Here is a 16462-nt window from a genome sequence, read left to right on the forward strand (position 1 = left end):
AGATGATCAGGGTCGAATCTCCTGGTCCCAGCGGAGGTTAGAGTCCTTCCTCGGGCTTGGGTGTGTGTGTTTGTCCTTAGGATAATTTAGGTTAAGTAGTGTGTAAGCTTAAGGACTGATGACCTTAGCATTTAAGTCCCATAATATTTCACACACATTTTAACATTTTGAATCTCCTTTTGATAATCTCATTATAGCCAGAGCGCATGGGAATAGCAGGGAGGGAAAATGGACATGTATTATCTATGTGGGAACTAGGACAGTTCCTTTAATACAACCATTTCACTTGCCTCTTGTTCATTAGAGTTGCAGCATACATGATTACAACTTTTGTACATTTCAATCTATAAATAAAATATTAATTAATCCCTTTTTGTAAAAATCAATTTCAAAAATACAACAGTGTTTTATAAAAGTTATAAGTGTTATTATTTCTAAACATCTTAAAAGATGATTTTACAAATTTTGACTACTTTCATGTCATCTCTATGTACTTGTCAATTTTCATCATAGTTTCTAATACTCACCTTGTCTCAAAATGCTAAAATTAGAAACCTTTTTATGAAGTGTTTAGAGATTTAACATAACTTTAGAAAATTTATACATATAGGTGCATGTCTTTTAGAAAATTTGCCAGAGCATATTTTATGTCTTGTGGGATATGCCTTGTAGTGTGAGTGAATTAAAGAATTTCCTGTTGGCCATGTCATCCTATTCACATGGAAAGTGTCTTTGAAGGGATTCTCAAAAGTAACTAAATAAGTGAAGTTTTTGTTAAAATTCTTTTGTTCTATTTTATTTTTCAAAAACCAAAGTTGAGAAATATTTAATATATAAGAGCCAATACAAAATTGGCTTCTTGCCACATTCTAGAGGATGGGTATGGTGAGTGGTCTAGTATGATTAGTAAAATAACAGCGCATTACTGTTAACTGCCTCATTCTTTTGTGTAAACTACTACAGAATAACTGTACTGTGAAAGTAGTAGTAAATTGTCATAAGGAAGCACAGTTCCAAGAGGTTTGATAGAAAAGAAGTGTTTGTGAAGTTTGACTGATGATTTATTTTTTCATTTTCCAGCTGACAAGGTTAGCAAAAAGGCAGACAGCATCAATGAACGGCGCCACGCAAACCGCAACAAAGCTCTGGAGCAGATGGAGAAACTGAAGGATCAGCTGCAGCTTCACCAGTTCCTACAGGTTATAAGACTGTCACTCACGAGTGACAGTAACTGTAATTTGTCAGTTACTTTTACTCTTTTTCTTAACAACTTTTACAAATTTTGAGACGGTGATCATTGTGACCCATTAAGTATTTATTTTTACGTAATTTTTACATAAAAAGAGTGCAGTTGTGATAAATTTTTTTTTTGTTGACGTGAAGAAGTGTGGCTTGCATACATTTTGGTTTTCCTAGTGTACCTTCTTTAGAAAGTGTCCTAATCTGATAGGTCTTTGTCAATGTGTAGTGGTTCTGAGATCATCGTAACTTCATATTATACGATATCCAGTGTAGACAAAAATATCTATAGGTTGTCGCACTCTGCTATGTTTGATACTAACCTTGCCAACATTTTGGCACAGCTGAAGGACCCTCCTTCTAGTAGAAGGCTCTTGCAATCACAGTGAAATTCTAGAAAGATTACTGAAAGTGGTGATGTATGGTAGCTTACATTGCTGATTCTTCATGCCAGTGGTTGTGGAATACTTTACAATTGTATGGGTATCCTGTGTTTGAAAGCTGTTTATAGGAATCAAAAACCTGTGTATACTAAAACAATACCGAACTATTCTCTGAACATGTTTTTCATAATAAATAACTTTCAAATCTGAACACTTTTCAGTAATGGTATTGCAGCTAGTAATATTATGCTGTAAAATGATCTGTATAATGGTGCATCATAAAAACAAAACATAAACTGTGTAATTTACTTGCTCACTCAGGAGATGATTTTCAGGCCTCTGAACATGACTAAAGAGACAAATAAAAGCATTTCTGCTTAGTAAGATTTGAAATGTTTATGATAACACTGCATTTCATAAACAAAAATACTGAGTGTTACCAAATGCATACTGAGCCTACAGAACTCTCTGTGCATAAGACAGTAATGAGCCCTGTGTTTATAATCCTTCAACAGACGATACATTTGACTGTAGGTGTTATTAGTCTGTGCTAACATATATTGTTTCTTGGCTAAACTGATTTTGACATTAAGTCAATTTCAGTAGCCCATATTTCTTCTCGGTCATTTGCTATGTCAGTACACTAAGGTGGTCGTCTCTTCAAGGCTCCTACCAGAGGACTTCATTAGGAGCTTTAAGGAGATACTTGTTCCTACTAAGTAATGATGCAATTGTTGGCTGAGAAGGAATAGGGGCCTTTGAAATTGACTTAAATTTCAAAAGTTGTTTAGCCAATAAACAATTTGTGACAGTTGAGTGATAACCTCTGTAGCAAATTTGTGTGTTCACTGATGCTGTACACTGACAAGGTAGCAAATATGAGCAAATAAACATATGTCTTATTTCGTTAAAAATAGTTAATTATTAGTTTTATTACACTGACCATTATATGACAACTTCTTGTGACAAATTACATAACATTTTCATCTAAATTTGTTTACATAGATTATTTTACAAATTTTTCCACTGTGACAGAAGTATAAAATCTCTAAACAAGGTTGTGTTGCCCCCCCCCCCCCTCCCCCTTTTTTGAGATATGTTAGAAGTCCTCACATATTCAGTAATTGTTCATTACATGTAGCTACACATTCTTTATTTCATATCACTTGCACTGTTTTCATATGAGAAATCATTGCCTTACATCACTTAGAAGAATAAAGTACCCACCACTTGAATATCATCAGACATCATTAGTCTCGTCAGTAACAACAGTGTTTGATTTTAGAATGAAACAAAACACTTCCATTAGCAATCAAATGTGTTGACTGTCTATTGAAAATTATATATCATTGTCAAAACCCTAAATGACAAGTTTCAGGGTAAAACATATGCATTCATGAGGTTGTTCATTTCACGTTTAGATTGAATTGAATAATAAATGATAAACTGCCAGAGGTGTTTAAATTGCAAAGTAAATGTTTCAATTTGTTTCAGGATTGCGAGGAACTGGGAGAATGGGTGCAGGAGAAGACTGTGACAGCACTAGATGACACGTATCGCAGCGCCAAGACAGTGCACAGCAAGTGGACAAGGCACCAGGCATTCGAAGCGGAGATCGCCTCCAACAAAGACCGTCTCTTCAGAATACAAGAGGCTAGCATTTCTCTAATAGCATGTGTACATTTTAATCATAGCAGTAGCCCTGTGCAGTTCTCACTGTTAACATTCTGATGATGATTTTCTTAATGCGGCATTAAAATCAGTATAGTAAATAGTGTATTCAAGTAAATATGTACTCATAACTTACTCGTAAAAAGCCCATCTTCAGTAATGAGAGAAGTATGCATTATCAAAATACTTACTTTTAGGGAAGAAAGAGAGATTGGTTTGAGATTTGTATAGAGACAAAAAATTAAACTTTATATGTATTTGTATTGAACATTTAATTTGTTGTTGTTGTTGTCTTCAGTCCAGAGACTGGTTTGATGCAGCTCTCCATGCTACTCTATCCTGTGCAAGCTTCATCGTCTCCCAGTACCTACTGCAGCCTACATGCTTCTGAATCTGCTTACTGTATTCATCTCTTGGTCTCCCTCTACGATTTTTACCATCCACGCTGCCCTCCAATACTAAATTGCTGATTACTCAATGTCTCGGAACATGTTGTACCAACCTATCCCTTCTTCTAGTCAAGTTGTGCCACAAACTCCTCATCCCTCCCAATTAAATCGAGTACCTTTTCACTAGGTTATGTGATCTACCCGTCTAATCGTCAGCATTCTTCTGTAGCACCACATTTCGAAAGCTTCTATTCTCTTCTTGTCCAAAATATTTATCATCCATGTTTCACTTCCATACATGGCTACACTCCATACAAATACTCACAGAAACGACTTCCTGACACTTAAATCTATGCTCGATGTTAACAAATTTCTCTTCTTCAGAAACACTTTCCTTGCCATTGCCAGTCTACATTTTATATCCTCTCTACTTCGACCATCATCAGTTATTTTGCTCCCCAAATAGCAAAATTCTTTAATACTTTGTCTCATTTTCTAATGTAATTCCCTCAGCATCAGCCAACTTAATTCGACTACATTCCATTATCCTCGTTTTGCTTTTGTTGATGTCCATCTTATACCCTCCTGTCAAGACACTGTCCATTCCATTAAACTGCTCTTCCAAGTCCTAAGCTGTCTGTGACAGAAGTACAATGTCATTGGCGATCCTCAAAGTTTTTATTTCTTCTCCATGGATTTTAATACCTACTCGGAAATTTTTCTTTTGTTTCCTTTACTGCTTGATCAATATACAGATTGAATAATATCGGGCAGAGGCTACAAACCTGTCTCACTCCCTTCCCAACCACTGCTTCCCTTTCATGCCCTTCCACTCTTATGACTGCCATCTGGTTTCTGTACAAATTGTAGATAGCCTTTAATTTAATATGTATATATTTGAAATCATTTATTGTATTTGAAAATGTTCCATAATGTTAACAGAATGTTGTCTGATTGTGAGTGACATTTCATTAAATAATGGCGCTGTAAGAACATTTTTCTAGCGGTGTTGAGTAACTACTGTGTCTGTAACTTACTGCCTTCACTTCACTTTAATTCAGGCGGCAGCAGAGTTGATGAAAGAGAAACCTGAACTTGCGGAACTCGTCGAACCGAAAGTGCAAGAGCTTGGCAACCACTTTGATAAACTGGAGGAGACAACCCGAGAGAAGGGTGAGCGCCTCTTCGATGCTAATAGGGAAGTTCTCTTGCACCAGACGTGTGACGACATTGACACCTGGATGGACGAGCTCGAGAAACAGATAGAAGGCCCGGACACAGGCTCAGACCTGGCTTCTGTCAACATCCTCATGCAAAAGCAGCAGGTACAGGATTTTCTATTTGTATTTTTGTGTGTTTATAGGATCTCTCTCTCACACACACACACACACACACACACACACACACACACACACACCACTTCAATGTGATTTAACTTGAAACGAAGGCTTAATTATTACGATCCGGAGGATGATGATGCGTCCTTCAAACACACATGTAGATGTATGAGGAATGTAGGAATGTTTCAAAAGATACTTTGCAAGCCTACAATAGATTTCATTAAACTAAATCCATTTTTAGACCAGTCTGGTGAATTACTTTTTTGTATCTGTTCAGTATTTAACCTTGCACCTAGTGTTGGATTTCTCTGAAATGAAGAAACTTTTAGTGCTGTATCTCCACAAAATCAGATTCACTGATATTCAATTTAAATATTGTAAACTAGTTTTTGTAGTGGAGTGTATAGATAGACATTGAAAACCATTATTTGTGTTAGAATGTCTTTAACGTGAAACTTGGCTCCTCCATGACATTCCTTGGTTGTTTGTGGAGAGCTTGTTCCACTCACAGGCGATGGTCAGCAGTCACGGCTAGCTACTTGTCTGCTACGTCAGGTTATAAAACGGTGAATTCTCTACATTGATTAATCGTATAAACCGAAACAATGGAAGTATGTCTCATTTATGAAGTTGGCATTAAGGGTCTCTACACTCTCACCATAAGAAATCTTCGATAATTATGTATCTTGAAGACAAAGTTTAACAATTTTTAATAGGCTCTGTTTGTGAAATATGTCACTAAATGTATTGTATCAGTAATGTTATTAAAATGATAGATTGCTACTCACTGTGAAAATGACACATTGAGTTGCAGACAGGCACAGTGAAGAGATTGTTACACACGGAACTTTAAGTCAAAGCCTACTCCAGAAAACAAAGGGAAACACACACGTACACACAGGCAGGCACACCGTACACACACATGACCACTATCTCTGGCAGCACATAAGGTGTTGTTTACTACTACAACCTAACCACAAGATTGATAAGCTGAGCACTCCTCTGCAAACTAACAAATATTTGCAGAGTAACATGTTAAAATAAAAATTATTATGGGATATTTATCTTGGCTAAAGGGTGATTTTTTTTTTTTTTTTTTTTTTTTTTTTTTTTTTTTTTTTTTTTTTTTTTTGTGTCCTGGCACCTTGCTTCATGAATGTAGATGCAAATAAAAACATTTCTGCTTCTTTGATTGTGGCATTTATTACAAAATACATTGTCAAAAGTAGATAATCACTGAGAATGTGAAAAAAATGAACTGAAAATAATAATGAGCCAAAACTGGGACAATAGTGCACCTAAAGCAAGATATTACTGAGTCTGGTCTACGAATGAATGTGGTCACAGCCAGTACTACATTTGTAATCTTTGAACAATCACTTCATATCGCTTTTTTTTTTGTTTCCTACTTTACAATTGAATTTATTCTACATTAAATTTTTTTAGCAGATAATATGTGACAGTTGAGTTCACACATTTTGTCAAATTCAGTGACAACAAATTCTTTTACAAAGTTTGATTCTTTTACAAAGTTTAATTCTTTGATATGAACATTTACTATTTCTCACACGATTGATTTTACAAATTTTCATATTTGTTGAAATTTGTTTGATATCGTTGTATATACTTTGGTTATTAGCTGTTGACAGTTATTTTAATGTTGTTTTACCTTAATTGACAAAAAGAGTCTTCACATGATTTAAAACAATGAAGTCGCCCACATATTATTATGTAAATTACCTGTGAGCTGAATTTTTAAGACGGAACCAAACAAAATGCTGAATTATAAATCCGAAGTGTTAATATACAGGTTTACCAGTTTCTTTACTAATTAACTGAATCAAAAGGTGCAGTATGAACTCCAAGGCTCTTAAGATTATAAGTGACAAGTAAATATTCATTACAAAAATGTACAAAAATTGCAAATAGAGTAAGCTATTTTATTTATTTATTTATTTTTTTTTTCTATTGAATCATCTTCGTTCTGCTCACCTCGGGCAAGAATACAGTGTGGAAAGGAATTGTCATCACACTTAACTAACTTTCGTTGTTGTTCATATTTCAGATGATCGAAACACAGATGGCTGTCAAGGCAAAGCAAGTAACAGACTTGGAAACCCAAGCAGAGAAGTTGCAGAAGACTGCTCCAGAGAAGATGGGCGACATTGTTGCCAAGAAGATGCAAGTGGAGAAGAGGTTCGCCCAGCTGAAGCAGCCTCTGCTAGAGAGGCAGAGGCAGCTGGAGAAGAAGAAAGAGGCCTTCCAGGTCTGTATCCATGCCCATAGGTTCTCTGAATGTTTATTAAATGTCCTTCTCAATGTTATTCTGGGTTCTTATTTTATTTAATTTTAAGAGTGTTTCTTTGTTGTTTACCCTTGCGATTCATCAATTTTTGTGATGCCATTGTCATAACAGTGCTTCAACCATAAGAGCTTACAAGTATAGGCAACTGGCTATCATTTCTTACTTTGAGATTGTGAGTGATCACTTGAACATCTTGTGAAATTAATGTAACGACAGTTGGCAAAAAAAAAAAAAAAAAAAAAAAAAAAAAAAAAAAAAAAATGATGCTCCTTCGAATTCCATTAAAATATACCAAAATGATCATCAGATCATCTTGCAGGATTTTGAAAAGTAATCTCTGTTATCATTTTGTAGTAAACTTCAAAATATTCAACAATGCATTCATTGCTGTAGTCAAAATAGGTGCTGAGATAAGTTGGGAGAAGACATTTACTCAATAACTCCTCTTTACACATTGAAGTATTCTAATATATATTATTAAAACACCTTAACAGAAACCAAACTAATCATGGTATGGCTATATAATTTCACTGGTAGTGGAGGTTTTAAATTGGAACTTGAAGTGTGTGTTATATCTAATATTATGAACCTTGCTGTAAAAATTGGAATTTACTGTAGACGTTTTGGATACACTGATGCTCACAAGATGGAACTGCGTCGTAGTATTCCCTATATAGTAGAATGTGGAATAAGAAACTGATTCGGAATTGAAAGCTTGACTTTAAAGGGGAAGGCAAAAATTGTTTGAAAAAGAGTAAAGTTAGTTAGTTATTACTGTCATACTTGTAGTTAAAGTAAAAGAAAGGTGTAATGTAGCAGTTCATTATTTAATTTCTTTTTGTCACAGTTCCGACGAGATGTGGAGGATGAGAAACTGTGGATAGCAGAGAAAATGCCTCAGGCAACATCAACAGAGTATGGAAATAGCCTGTTTAATGTGCATATGCTCAAGAAGAAGAACCAGGTATGTAGGAATTTATTACGTAGGACAGTTTTTACTTGCTGGATTGAGATAGTCCTGTGAAATGTGGTATATACAGCTTACAATTCATTAATGTTATGTCACAAGCACATTCTTCAGAAAGCGATACACAATTTTCTCTATCTCTCTTTTAGTCATTGCGCACAGAAGTGGAGAACCATGAACCACGCATCAACCTGGTGTGTAGCAACGGGCAGAAGCTCATAGACGAAGGACACGAGGATGCCGAAGAATTTGCAGGTCGCATCAAAGAGCTCCAGGAGAAATGGCAAGCTCTCAAGGACGCCATGGAGAATCGGCGAAAGCACCTTCTGCAGTCGGAGAAAGCCCAACAGGTGCGTCGTGTAGAGGTCATCTACAGAAATTGACTACCACGTGTTCTGCAGTGTGGTCAGTGCAACATGTATATTTATTTGGTTAATGTTTGATACTCGTAGACAATTGCAAACAAATTAATAACCATAAACAAAAAATTATAAACAACCAGTTAAACAAACAAAGGCAGAAAATCAAAGATCAGTGGTCAGGTTTTCCTGCCACTCAATCGCTTTAGAGCCAGATAGGTACTCGGTGAAAGCGTGTCATGCAGACGGAGATGTGACACTGTACACTGCAGTCACAGCTGAGTCTCGCTGTCCTAAGCTGGAGAGGGCTGCAGCTCTCCTACCTGTGCCACTCCTGATTCTACTCAATCTGCACCAAGAAATGTGAGGAAGGGTTTTTTGTTCTAGAGAAGCCTCACTTGGATCGAGGCGACCACGCCAGTTTCCAGCCCAACACAGAATTGAAAGGCTGGCTGACAGACTTGTGGCGATGCTCTAGAATGGTTTGAGATTTCAGTTGGGTTATATAATCTCGGTGTTTAATATTATGTATGGAAAGAGATTGGTTCTTCTGTATTCTTGTCCACAACAGAGATGGGGCTTGGAGTCTTCTTACGTGGGGTAGTGACGTTGCTTAGTACTGGGAGCCACCAGATGTAGGCAGAAGTGTAGCAGATAAAACATGTGGCTTGTCCTACTAGGTAGCCTGTGCTTCTGTTCTCGAATAACATTTCTGTACTGTACTTCCGTGCAGTTGGGTTCATAAATTTCATAACATTTCATATCCGAAGTCTGCTGCCCCTTCTTCAGAGGGCTATTGCATACCAAAAAGTGAAACTGTTCATAATAAGGAAGAATGTTCAGTGGGAACCATTAAGGGACTCTAGGAATTCTTCTTCACTCAATTTTTGGAATTATTTACACATTTGTCATACTGTGGCTTTAATTTGCCCACGCTATTTCACAGTAGCTGTTCACCTTTCTGTTCAAACTTGGGCTTCTCTGCAGTTCCTTAATAACGAAATGATGTACTCCTTGTTACTACTTTGTGTTAACATAGTATGATAATTGTGCAACACTAAATCTGCTAATGAGGTGGATAATCCAATGCCTCCCATTTGAAACTCTGCAGGAAGCATTTGTGTTTCTGCTTTAGTGTGGTGGGGGAAGCTGCAGGATGACAGAATTCCTCTCCTAATTGTTAGTCGACATGTGTAGGCATGGAAGATTTTCCTTTATAAAGGTCATAGTGATAGTTGCCCTGGGGCTTCACTGATTGAAGTGCCACAGAATGTTGTAGGTACATAACACATTAGCCACATATTCTTGTAACAGGTGGTTTGCATGAACATTTTCTATTTGGAGAATGATGATGCATCTGTATCTGTCCACATCGACACCTTGCATCGTGTCACAGTTTTGTTAAATAACACCTATACTGTTGTCTGGCAGTGGTGGAGAAACGTTTGGGGCCACAAACACATACTTTATAACCTTAAAATTCACTCCTAGAAATTCTCTGCTGATCTGGTAAGTTTTCGATGGTTTGTAGAAACTGAATAGCAGTATTCAGCTCTACTTTCATTACGGACACAATTTTATGTTACATAGGTTTACTTGGTCCTAATGGTTATAAGCTTAAGGATACTTACGACATCATGAACGGTGGCATTTTGATGCATGAAACCTTATTTCTTTGTTAGTTCACTTTGACTTCCCACAACTTTCTCTGTCACTTGTGACTTCTCTCATTTTCCCGAGTGTTATATACGCCCTCCTCCTCTTCGTGCATAGGTCCTCTGACTGGATCCTGAATAACCTTTAACATGCCTCTCCCCTCTTCCACTATCACCCTTCCGACATCTCCTTTTCCTTTCCACCTCTATTCTTACCTCCTCCAATACTTTCTTCCTTGTGCCCCTCAAGATAGAACCTGTCATTCTGAGAGCTGCAACTGTTGGTTTATTATTTTCTGATCAAATGTTTGAGTGGAGCAAAAACACCCATTATAAATTACACGGTGGGTTTTTGTCCATATTTTCATACCCAAGCAAAGAGAGGGAAATGGACAAATGGAGTACTAATTGATCACTTTGAGGTATAGTTTTGTTAGACATATTTAATTGCATGAAGGTAATCAAGAAAAAAATAATTAATGATTGGAGGGAAAATTGAAGTATTTCACAAGTAGCTGCTGCTAGCTATGTAAACAAAGTGTCAAAAAATTCATTACAGTCCTAGTTGTTTTGCATATTCAAGTTGTAGCAATATGACATTTAACTGTCAGAATGGCTTTCTCCAGTTCAAGTATTAAATTTGGGACATTTTGAGATCTAGAGATGCAAGAAGAGCAAAAGAGGTGTCAGAAAGATCATTCTCTATCTCTGTCATTGAAACAAATATCATTCTTTGTTAGATTTATATTGTCTATGGGAGGTCTGTACAGCATCATTTTGTACTTTCACAAATATATATTAGGTGATACTCTGCACATTTGAGGAATTCATTTCTGAAGTGCCCAAATCATCTTTAATGTGCCTTGTTGTTTTTACAGTACTTCTTCGATGCAAGCGAAGCCGAATCCTGGATGAGTGAGCAGGAGCTGTACATGATGGTAGAAGACCGCGGGAAAGATGAGATTTCTGCTCAGAACTTAATGAAGAAACACGAGACACTGGAACTTGCAGTCGAAGACTATGCGGAGACTATTCGCCAGTTGGGTGAAACTGCACGGCAGCTCACAGCAGAACAACACCCAGACAGGTAACTATTTTCAGTTGTGTGAACCGGTGACCAACATAATTGTATTGAGTGCAAGAAATTCAAAACTGTTACTAATGATATGTATTCTAATCACCACTATCACTTCCATTATGAAAAAGTCTGTGAATATTAATGCACTTTATCTGCTAACCCATTCCACTTCATTGATGTATTTAATTCACATGATCTTTTTCAAAATTATACAGTTTGATCTTAAGACATCCTTCAAGTAATCCAACTCACATGAAATATTAAAAGTACACAGGGTGTATGTGCCCTGGGGCAACGAAGAAATCTGGGAAAAACACAGAAATATTTTCATCTGGGGGGGAAACTAGGAATTTTCCATTGTTATGGTTTTCAGTTAAATTTTTTGTGATTTTTCACTGGTAAGGACCGATTTCTAACAAATAATTTTACTTTAACCCACTACTACTGAATAATACTGCAGCAACGAGACAAACAAGATAACAACACAAAATGAAACTTTAGTTGCAAATAAATTGTGCCATTTACAACAATACACAGTACACACAGAACTGCCTGATGACAGCAGAATGTGTCAAAGACTATGCAATACTTCCTAATAACAGCTGCTTTCAATAAGTATTTCTTGTGAGCCTTGCTTTGATGAACATGATGTCACAACTGTGTGCATTTCTAACAGATCCCGGGAAAATACTGTAAATGGTGGTTTGAGAAGTGTTGTTTTTAAAGTAAATTTCCTTTTACGCAAGATGAATTATGTTATATGTGAGAACATGTGATGTATTTCTTAAATCACTGAGTGTTAGACTCTCATTCGAAACTTAACACTGAGGACCAGCTACTTAGAAAACTTTTGAGCCCAGAAGATCAGCCATGCATGCCATTATTTAAAATTTTACTGGCGCCTTTGCGTTTCATATATCTTAAATGGCAAAACACACTAAAAAGGCCAAGTTTCAGGGTTAGTTTTTGATATTTATTTTATTTGTTTCATAGGTCAAAAATAGCACAAAGTGAGTACTTAACACAGTTTTACACACAAAACTTTCTGGCAAATTAAAACTGTGTGCCGAACCAATACTCAAACTTAGGACCTTTGCCTTTTGTGGGCAAGTGCTCTACCATCTGAACTACCCAAGCATGGCTCACAACCCGTCCTCACAGCTGTAATTCCACCTGTACATTGTCTCCTACCTTCCAAATTTCACAGAAGTTTCCCTGCAGACCTTGCAGAACTAGCACTCATGGAAGAAATAGTATTGAGGAGACATCGGTTAGCCACAGCCTGGGATCCCGCTAACAGTCTTGTCACTACATCTTCAGAAAAAAAGTCAAATTTTGTTACGACCAATGTTGTATGTGAAAGCTTAGCTTTCCTTGTAGCTATACTGCTTGCATATTAATTTAAAACATTAGCTTTTCCTATTTGTGTGTTCATGCCACTTAAGTGATGTTGCTATTGGCTGACTAAATCATGTGTCCTATGCTCTGAATATCTGCTGTCATTAGCTGGCAGTATCACATAGCATGAGCTGTGACTGTCTGACAAAAATGAGTTGCAACCTCAGTTTCAGTGCTTTGGAAGCTGCTGTGCTGTATTTGGTGGAATTCATGTTTATACCTGCGTAACATGAAAATATGCATTGTAAATTTTGCTGCACAACAAAGGTCTTTCCAAAACATGCTGTTTTTTTCCTGGTTTCATTTCTTGATGTCCCCAGATGTTCTGCACCTGTGTGTTAAACTTTCACCATTCAAAAGATTGATAACTTTTACTGCTCCAAGGGAAAGTACAACATAATTTAACACGGAAAAAAAGTGCTTTCACCAGTTGCATAGTATATTTTCACCAAGGAAAAAGTGTATTTTTAACTGTGAAATCTGGGGAAAACTCCTGGAATCCCCACCCTCCGCTACCCTACCCCCTTGGCCGCATATACACCCTGTTACAGAAAGAGTTCCAAAATGTAATACATCGAAAATCGATGCAGCAGATTGGCGCAGAGCCGACTAACATGGTTCAATGTCAAGTATTATGCACGCACAATAGTGTGTATTGGGTAGCAGAGAGTTGTAGGGTAAAGGAGAGAATCTAATTTCATATTTCAGTAGCAGTGGACCATACAGCATTGTGTTAGCTCAGTTCATCGTTATTATGAAACGAAGTCTGTGATGGAAGTGCAACATTAAAGTGACATCAGGAAAAGATGTTGACGTTGGTATGGTACCATGTTAGAATACCATATAGGCTCAGGCGGAGAAGTTTGAAGACAGTGATAGTGTGTTCGATTCAAAACGTGGAGCTCGGAATGCAGTGCACACACCAGAAAACTTGCAGTGTAAGGAAACGATTCGAACTTAGTCCCCAATTCTCAAAGTACAGAGCTGAGTCGAAGTAGTTTATGGCAAATGCTTAGAGAGATCAGATTTCATCCTTACAAATTGCAATTGAACAGAAACCTAACTACAGAGGCAAGAAAGCACAAGTTACTTTTTGTGTTGTCGAGTTCAATATCCTAACTGGAAACCCATATGTCTTATATTATTTGTTCATGTCCGCAAAGCCCATTTCCAGTTCTGAGCTTCATCAAAAAATAGAACACGCAGTACTGGTCTCCTGTGAACCCTAAAATGCTGCACAAGAAGCCACTGCACTTTGCCCAAATCAAGGATTGGTGTGGATTTGGTGTTTTTAGGATTCCAGGCCTGTTTTTTTTTAATAATTAAGATGAACAGTGGCTTAATTCAGATCGTGATGTCACTGTGTTGGGGAAACGTTGTTCAGCCTAGCTTGCAATGCCTCAGCATTGACCAGAACATCTTTTATTTTCATCAGGGTAGTGCAACACCCCACACTGCACAAATCAGCAAGACCATTGTCTGTGGAATGTTTGGAAGTGTTCTCTCATTTCGGAGACATCACTTGGCCTCCTCAGCCGCACAACATTACTTCATCTTTTAATGATATGAGAATTCTCGGAAGACTGAGTGTTCCAGAATCGTGTAGTGAACATTAGAGAACTCAAATGAGCCTCTTCTGGTGAAGTTGTGACTAGTGATGATGGGAGGCACATGTAAATCTGTTGGAAACACTTACATCCATGCACTGATTTAAATTGATTGCATCTTTCTGACACAATTTTCAAGAAATAAGCTTGTAAGCTTTGCATAATAAATGCCATTATTCATATTATTTACAGACTATTTCATTTTATTTTTCGTGCTTCCATTTTGTAGTCTATGAACATCTGACTAGCTTAGTACAAATCTGCTTTATTGTAACTATAAAATATGCCAGTACCTGTCTGCATTCAATATGAAGGCCAAACATACAGGAATCAAAGGATTATGCCTACTCAACTAAAACCAAGTATTACTGAAGACTGTTTGTGGTGTTGCAGTGACCAGATAATAGTGAAGCAGTCTCAGGTAGACAAGCTGTATGCCGGCCTCAAAGACTTAGCTGGCGAGCGGCGTGCCAAGCTGGAGGAGGCTTTGCAGCTGTTCATGCTGAACCGCGAGGTCGACGACCTCGAGCAGTGGATAGCGGAGAGGGAAGTCGTTGCTGGCAGTCACGAATTGGGCCAGGATTATGACCATGTTACGGTGAGTGCTGTCCCGCAGATACAGAAATAAATTTTGAACTGGGTTCGAAATGTACATAAGGTTTTTGGATCACTTCTACGTAAATAAGGCCCTCGGGAGAGTAGTAGTGAAATATTGCAATACTGGTCTGGAAAATGTTCAGAGAGGAAGATATTTACATAAATGATTCATTTCTGGTGATCAGATTCTGCTAGTGGAATATTTTGGTGGTGGTGCTGGTGGTGGTGGTGGTGGTGGTGGTGGTGGTGGTGGTGGTGGTGATCAATATAAAAGGTATAGATCAACAGTCTGATAATTACAGGTCAGGGGTCGGGAATGTTGATTCGAGCAAAATTTTCCAGGTAACTCTAAGATCCACCGTTATGGGACTATGTCCGTAAAATATAGATGGTTGGCAATGAGTACACGGAAGTGTGTATATTTGAATTAACTTGTCACAGCTAATTCTTGCTGCGCTAAAAGACTTAGGTCTGAATTAACTGCAGGTAGTGATTTCAGCTGATCAATAGAAACTAGGCAGACTTTAAATTCCTATCCACGGCTGATTATGTTCGACGTGAATTATCTGTGAAGTTTACTGGCTAAAGCTTGACTAATTGAGTACATCTACATTGACTACATCTGGATTTGTCACTGATTGGCTGTCATTTTACGATCATAGTTCCATAACACTGCATTTCCGACATGTGGTTATTAAAAAAAAAATTTCTCAGTTTTATGTTATCTGTTGTGCTGGGACTGTATTATCAGGCTGTTTTTCATCACCCTGTATTTGAGTTCAATTTGTTGCATACTATGCTGGCCATTCAAAGCTTTGATTTAATTAATCTTTGGACTATAACCACAGAAAGTATAGTATGCAAGTTATTTGATGTGCTATATATTGTATGCAAGTTTTCTCTTAAATTCTTTCGACAAAACAACCAATTCTTTCGACAAAACAACCAATTGTTTTGTATTTTAATTATATTACACATGATATGGATTTCAACCATTTGAATGCTGAATATTGATTCACAGGCGAATCTGCACAGCAATGAAAGCAAAATAAAAAGGGTATTTTAATTCATTCAGTGGCAACCTGCATGGCAGAATGTTATCGTTCAGGCAGTTTGTGGTAGCATCTCCTCCTCCTCCTCCTCCTCCTCCTCCTCTTCCCCTGTCCCCTTTCCCTGCTTTGCCTTTATTTTTCTTAAAAATGTTGGTGTTTTTGGCAACACCAAAAATAAAGTGTAACTTGCTACTTTATTGCAGCTTTTGTGGGAACGCTTCAAGGAGTTTGCTCGTGACACAGAAGCGATCGGCAGCGAGAGAGTGTCTGCCGTGAATGGAATTGCCGACCAGCTGATTGGAGCCGGCCACAGTGACTCTGCCACCATTGCAGAATGGAAGGACGGACTGAATGAGGCGTGGCAAGATCTGCTGGAGCTCATTGAGACAAGGAAGCAGGTGAGGCAATTCTTGGTATTTGGT

At 37.6% G+C, this 16462-nt stretch overlaps 1 protein-coding gene across 12 annotated transcripts in view; it reads left to right on the forward strand.

Moving 5' to 3' along the window:
* Positions 1-16462, forward strand: part of LOC126291677 (spectrin beta chain) — a 462415-nt gene that overhangs the window by 362628 nt on the left and 83325 nt on the right. For all 12 annotated transcript variants that reach the window (XM_049985267.1, XM_049985262.1, XM_049985266.1 and 9 more), the window contains 9 exons: positions 1081-1199; positions 3117-3275; positions 4744-5007; positions 7088-7288; positions 8175-8291; positions 8444-8644; positions 11187-11395; positions 14785-14989; positions 16244-16438. In XM_049985267.1, the coding sequence (XP_049841224.1) occupies positions 1081-1199; positions 3117-3275; positions 4744-5007; positions 7088-7288; positions 8175-8291; positions 8444-8644; positions 11187-11395; positions 14785-14989; positions 16244-16438 (1670 nt within the window). The remainder of the gene's footprint in view (positions 1-1080; positions 1200-3116; positions 3276-4743; positions 5008-7087; positions 7289-8174; positions 8292-8443; positions 8645-11186; positions 11396-14784; positions 14990-16243; positions 16439-16462) is intronic.

Source organism: Schistocerca gregaria, chromosome 9 (assembly GCF_023897955.1).
Source record: "Schistocerca gregaria isolate iqSchGreg1 chromosome 9, iqSchGreg1.2, whole genome shotgun sequence".
Lineage (NCBI taxonomy): Eukaryota > Metazoa > Arthropoda > Insecta > Orthoptera > Acrididae > Schistocerca > Schistocerca gregaria.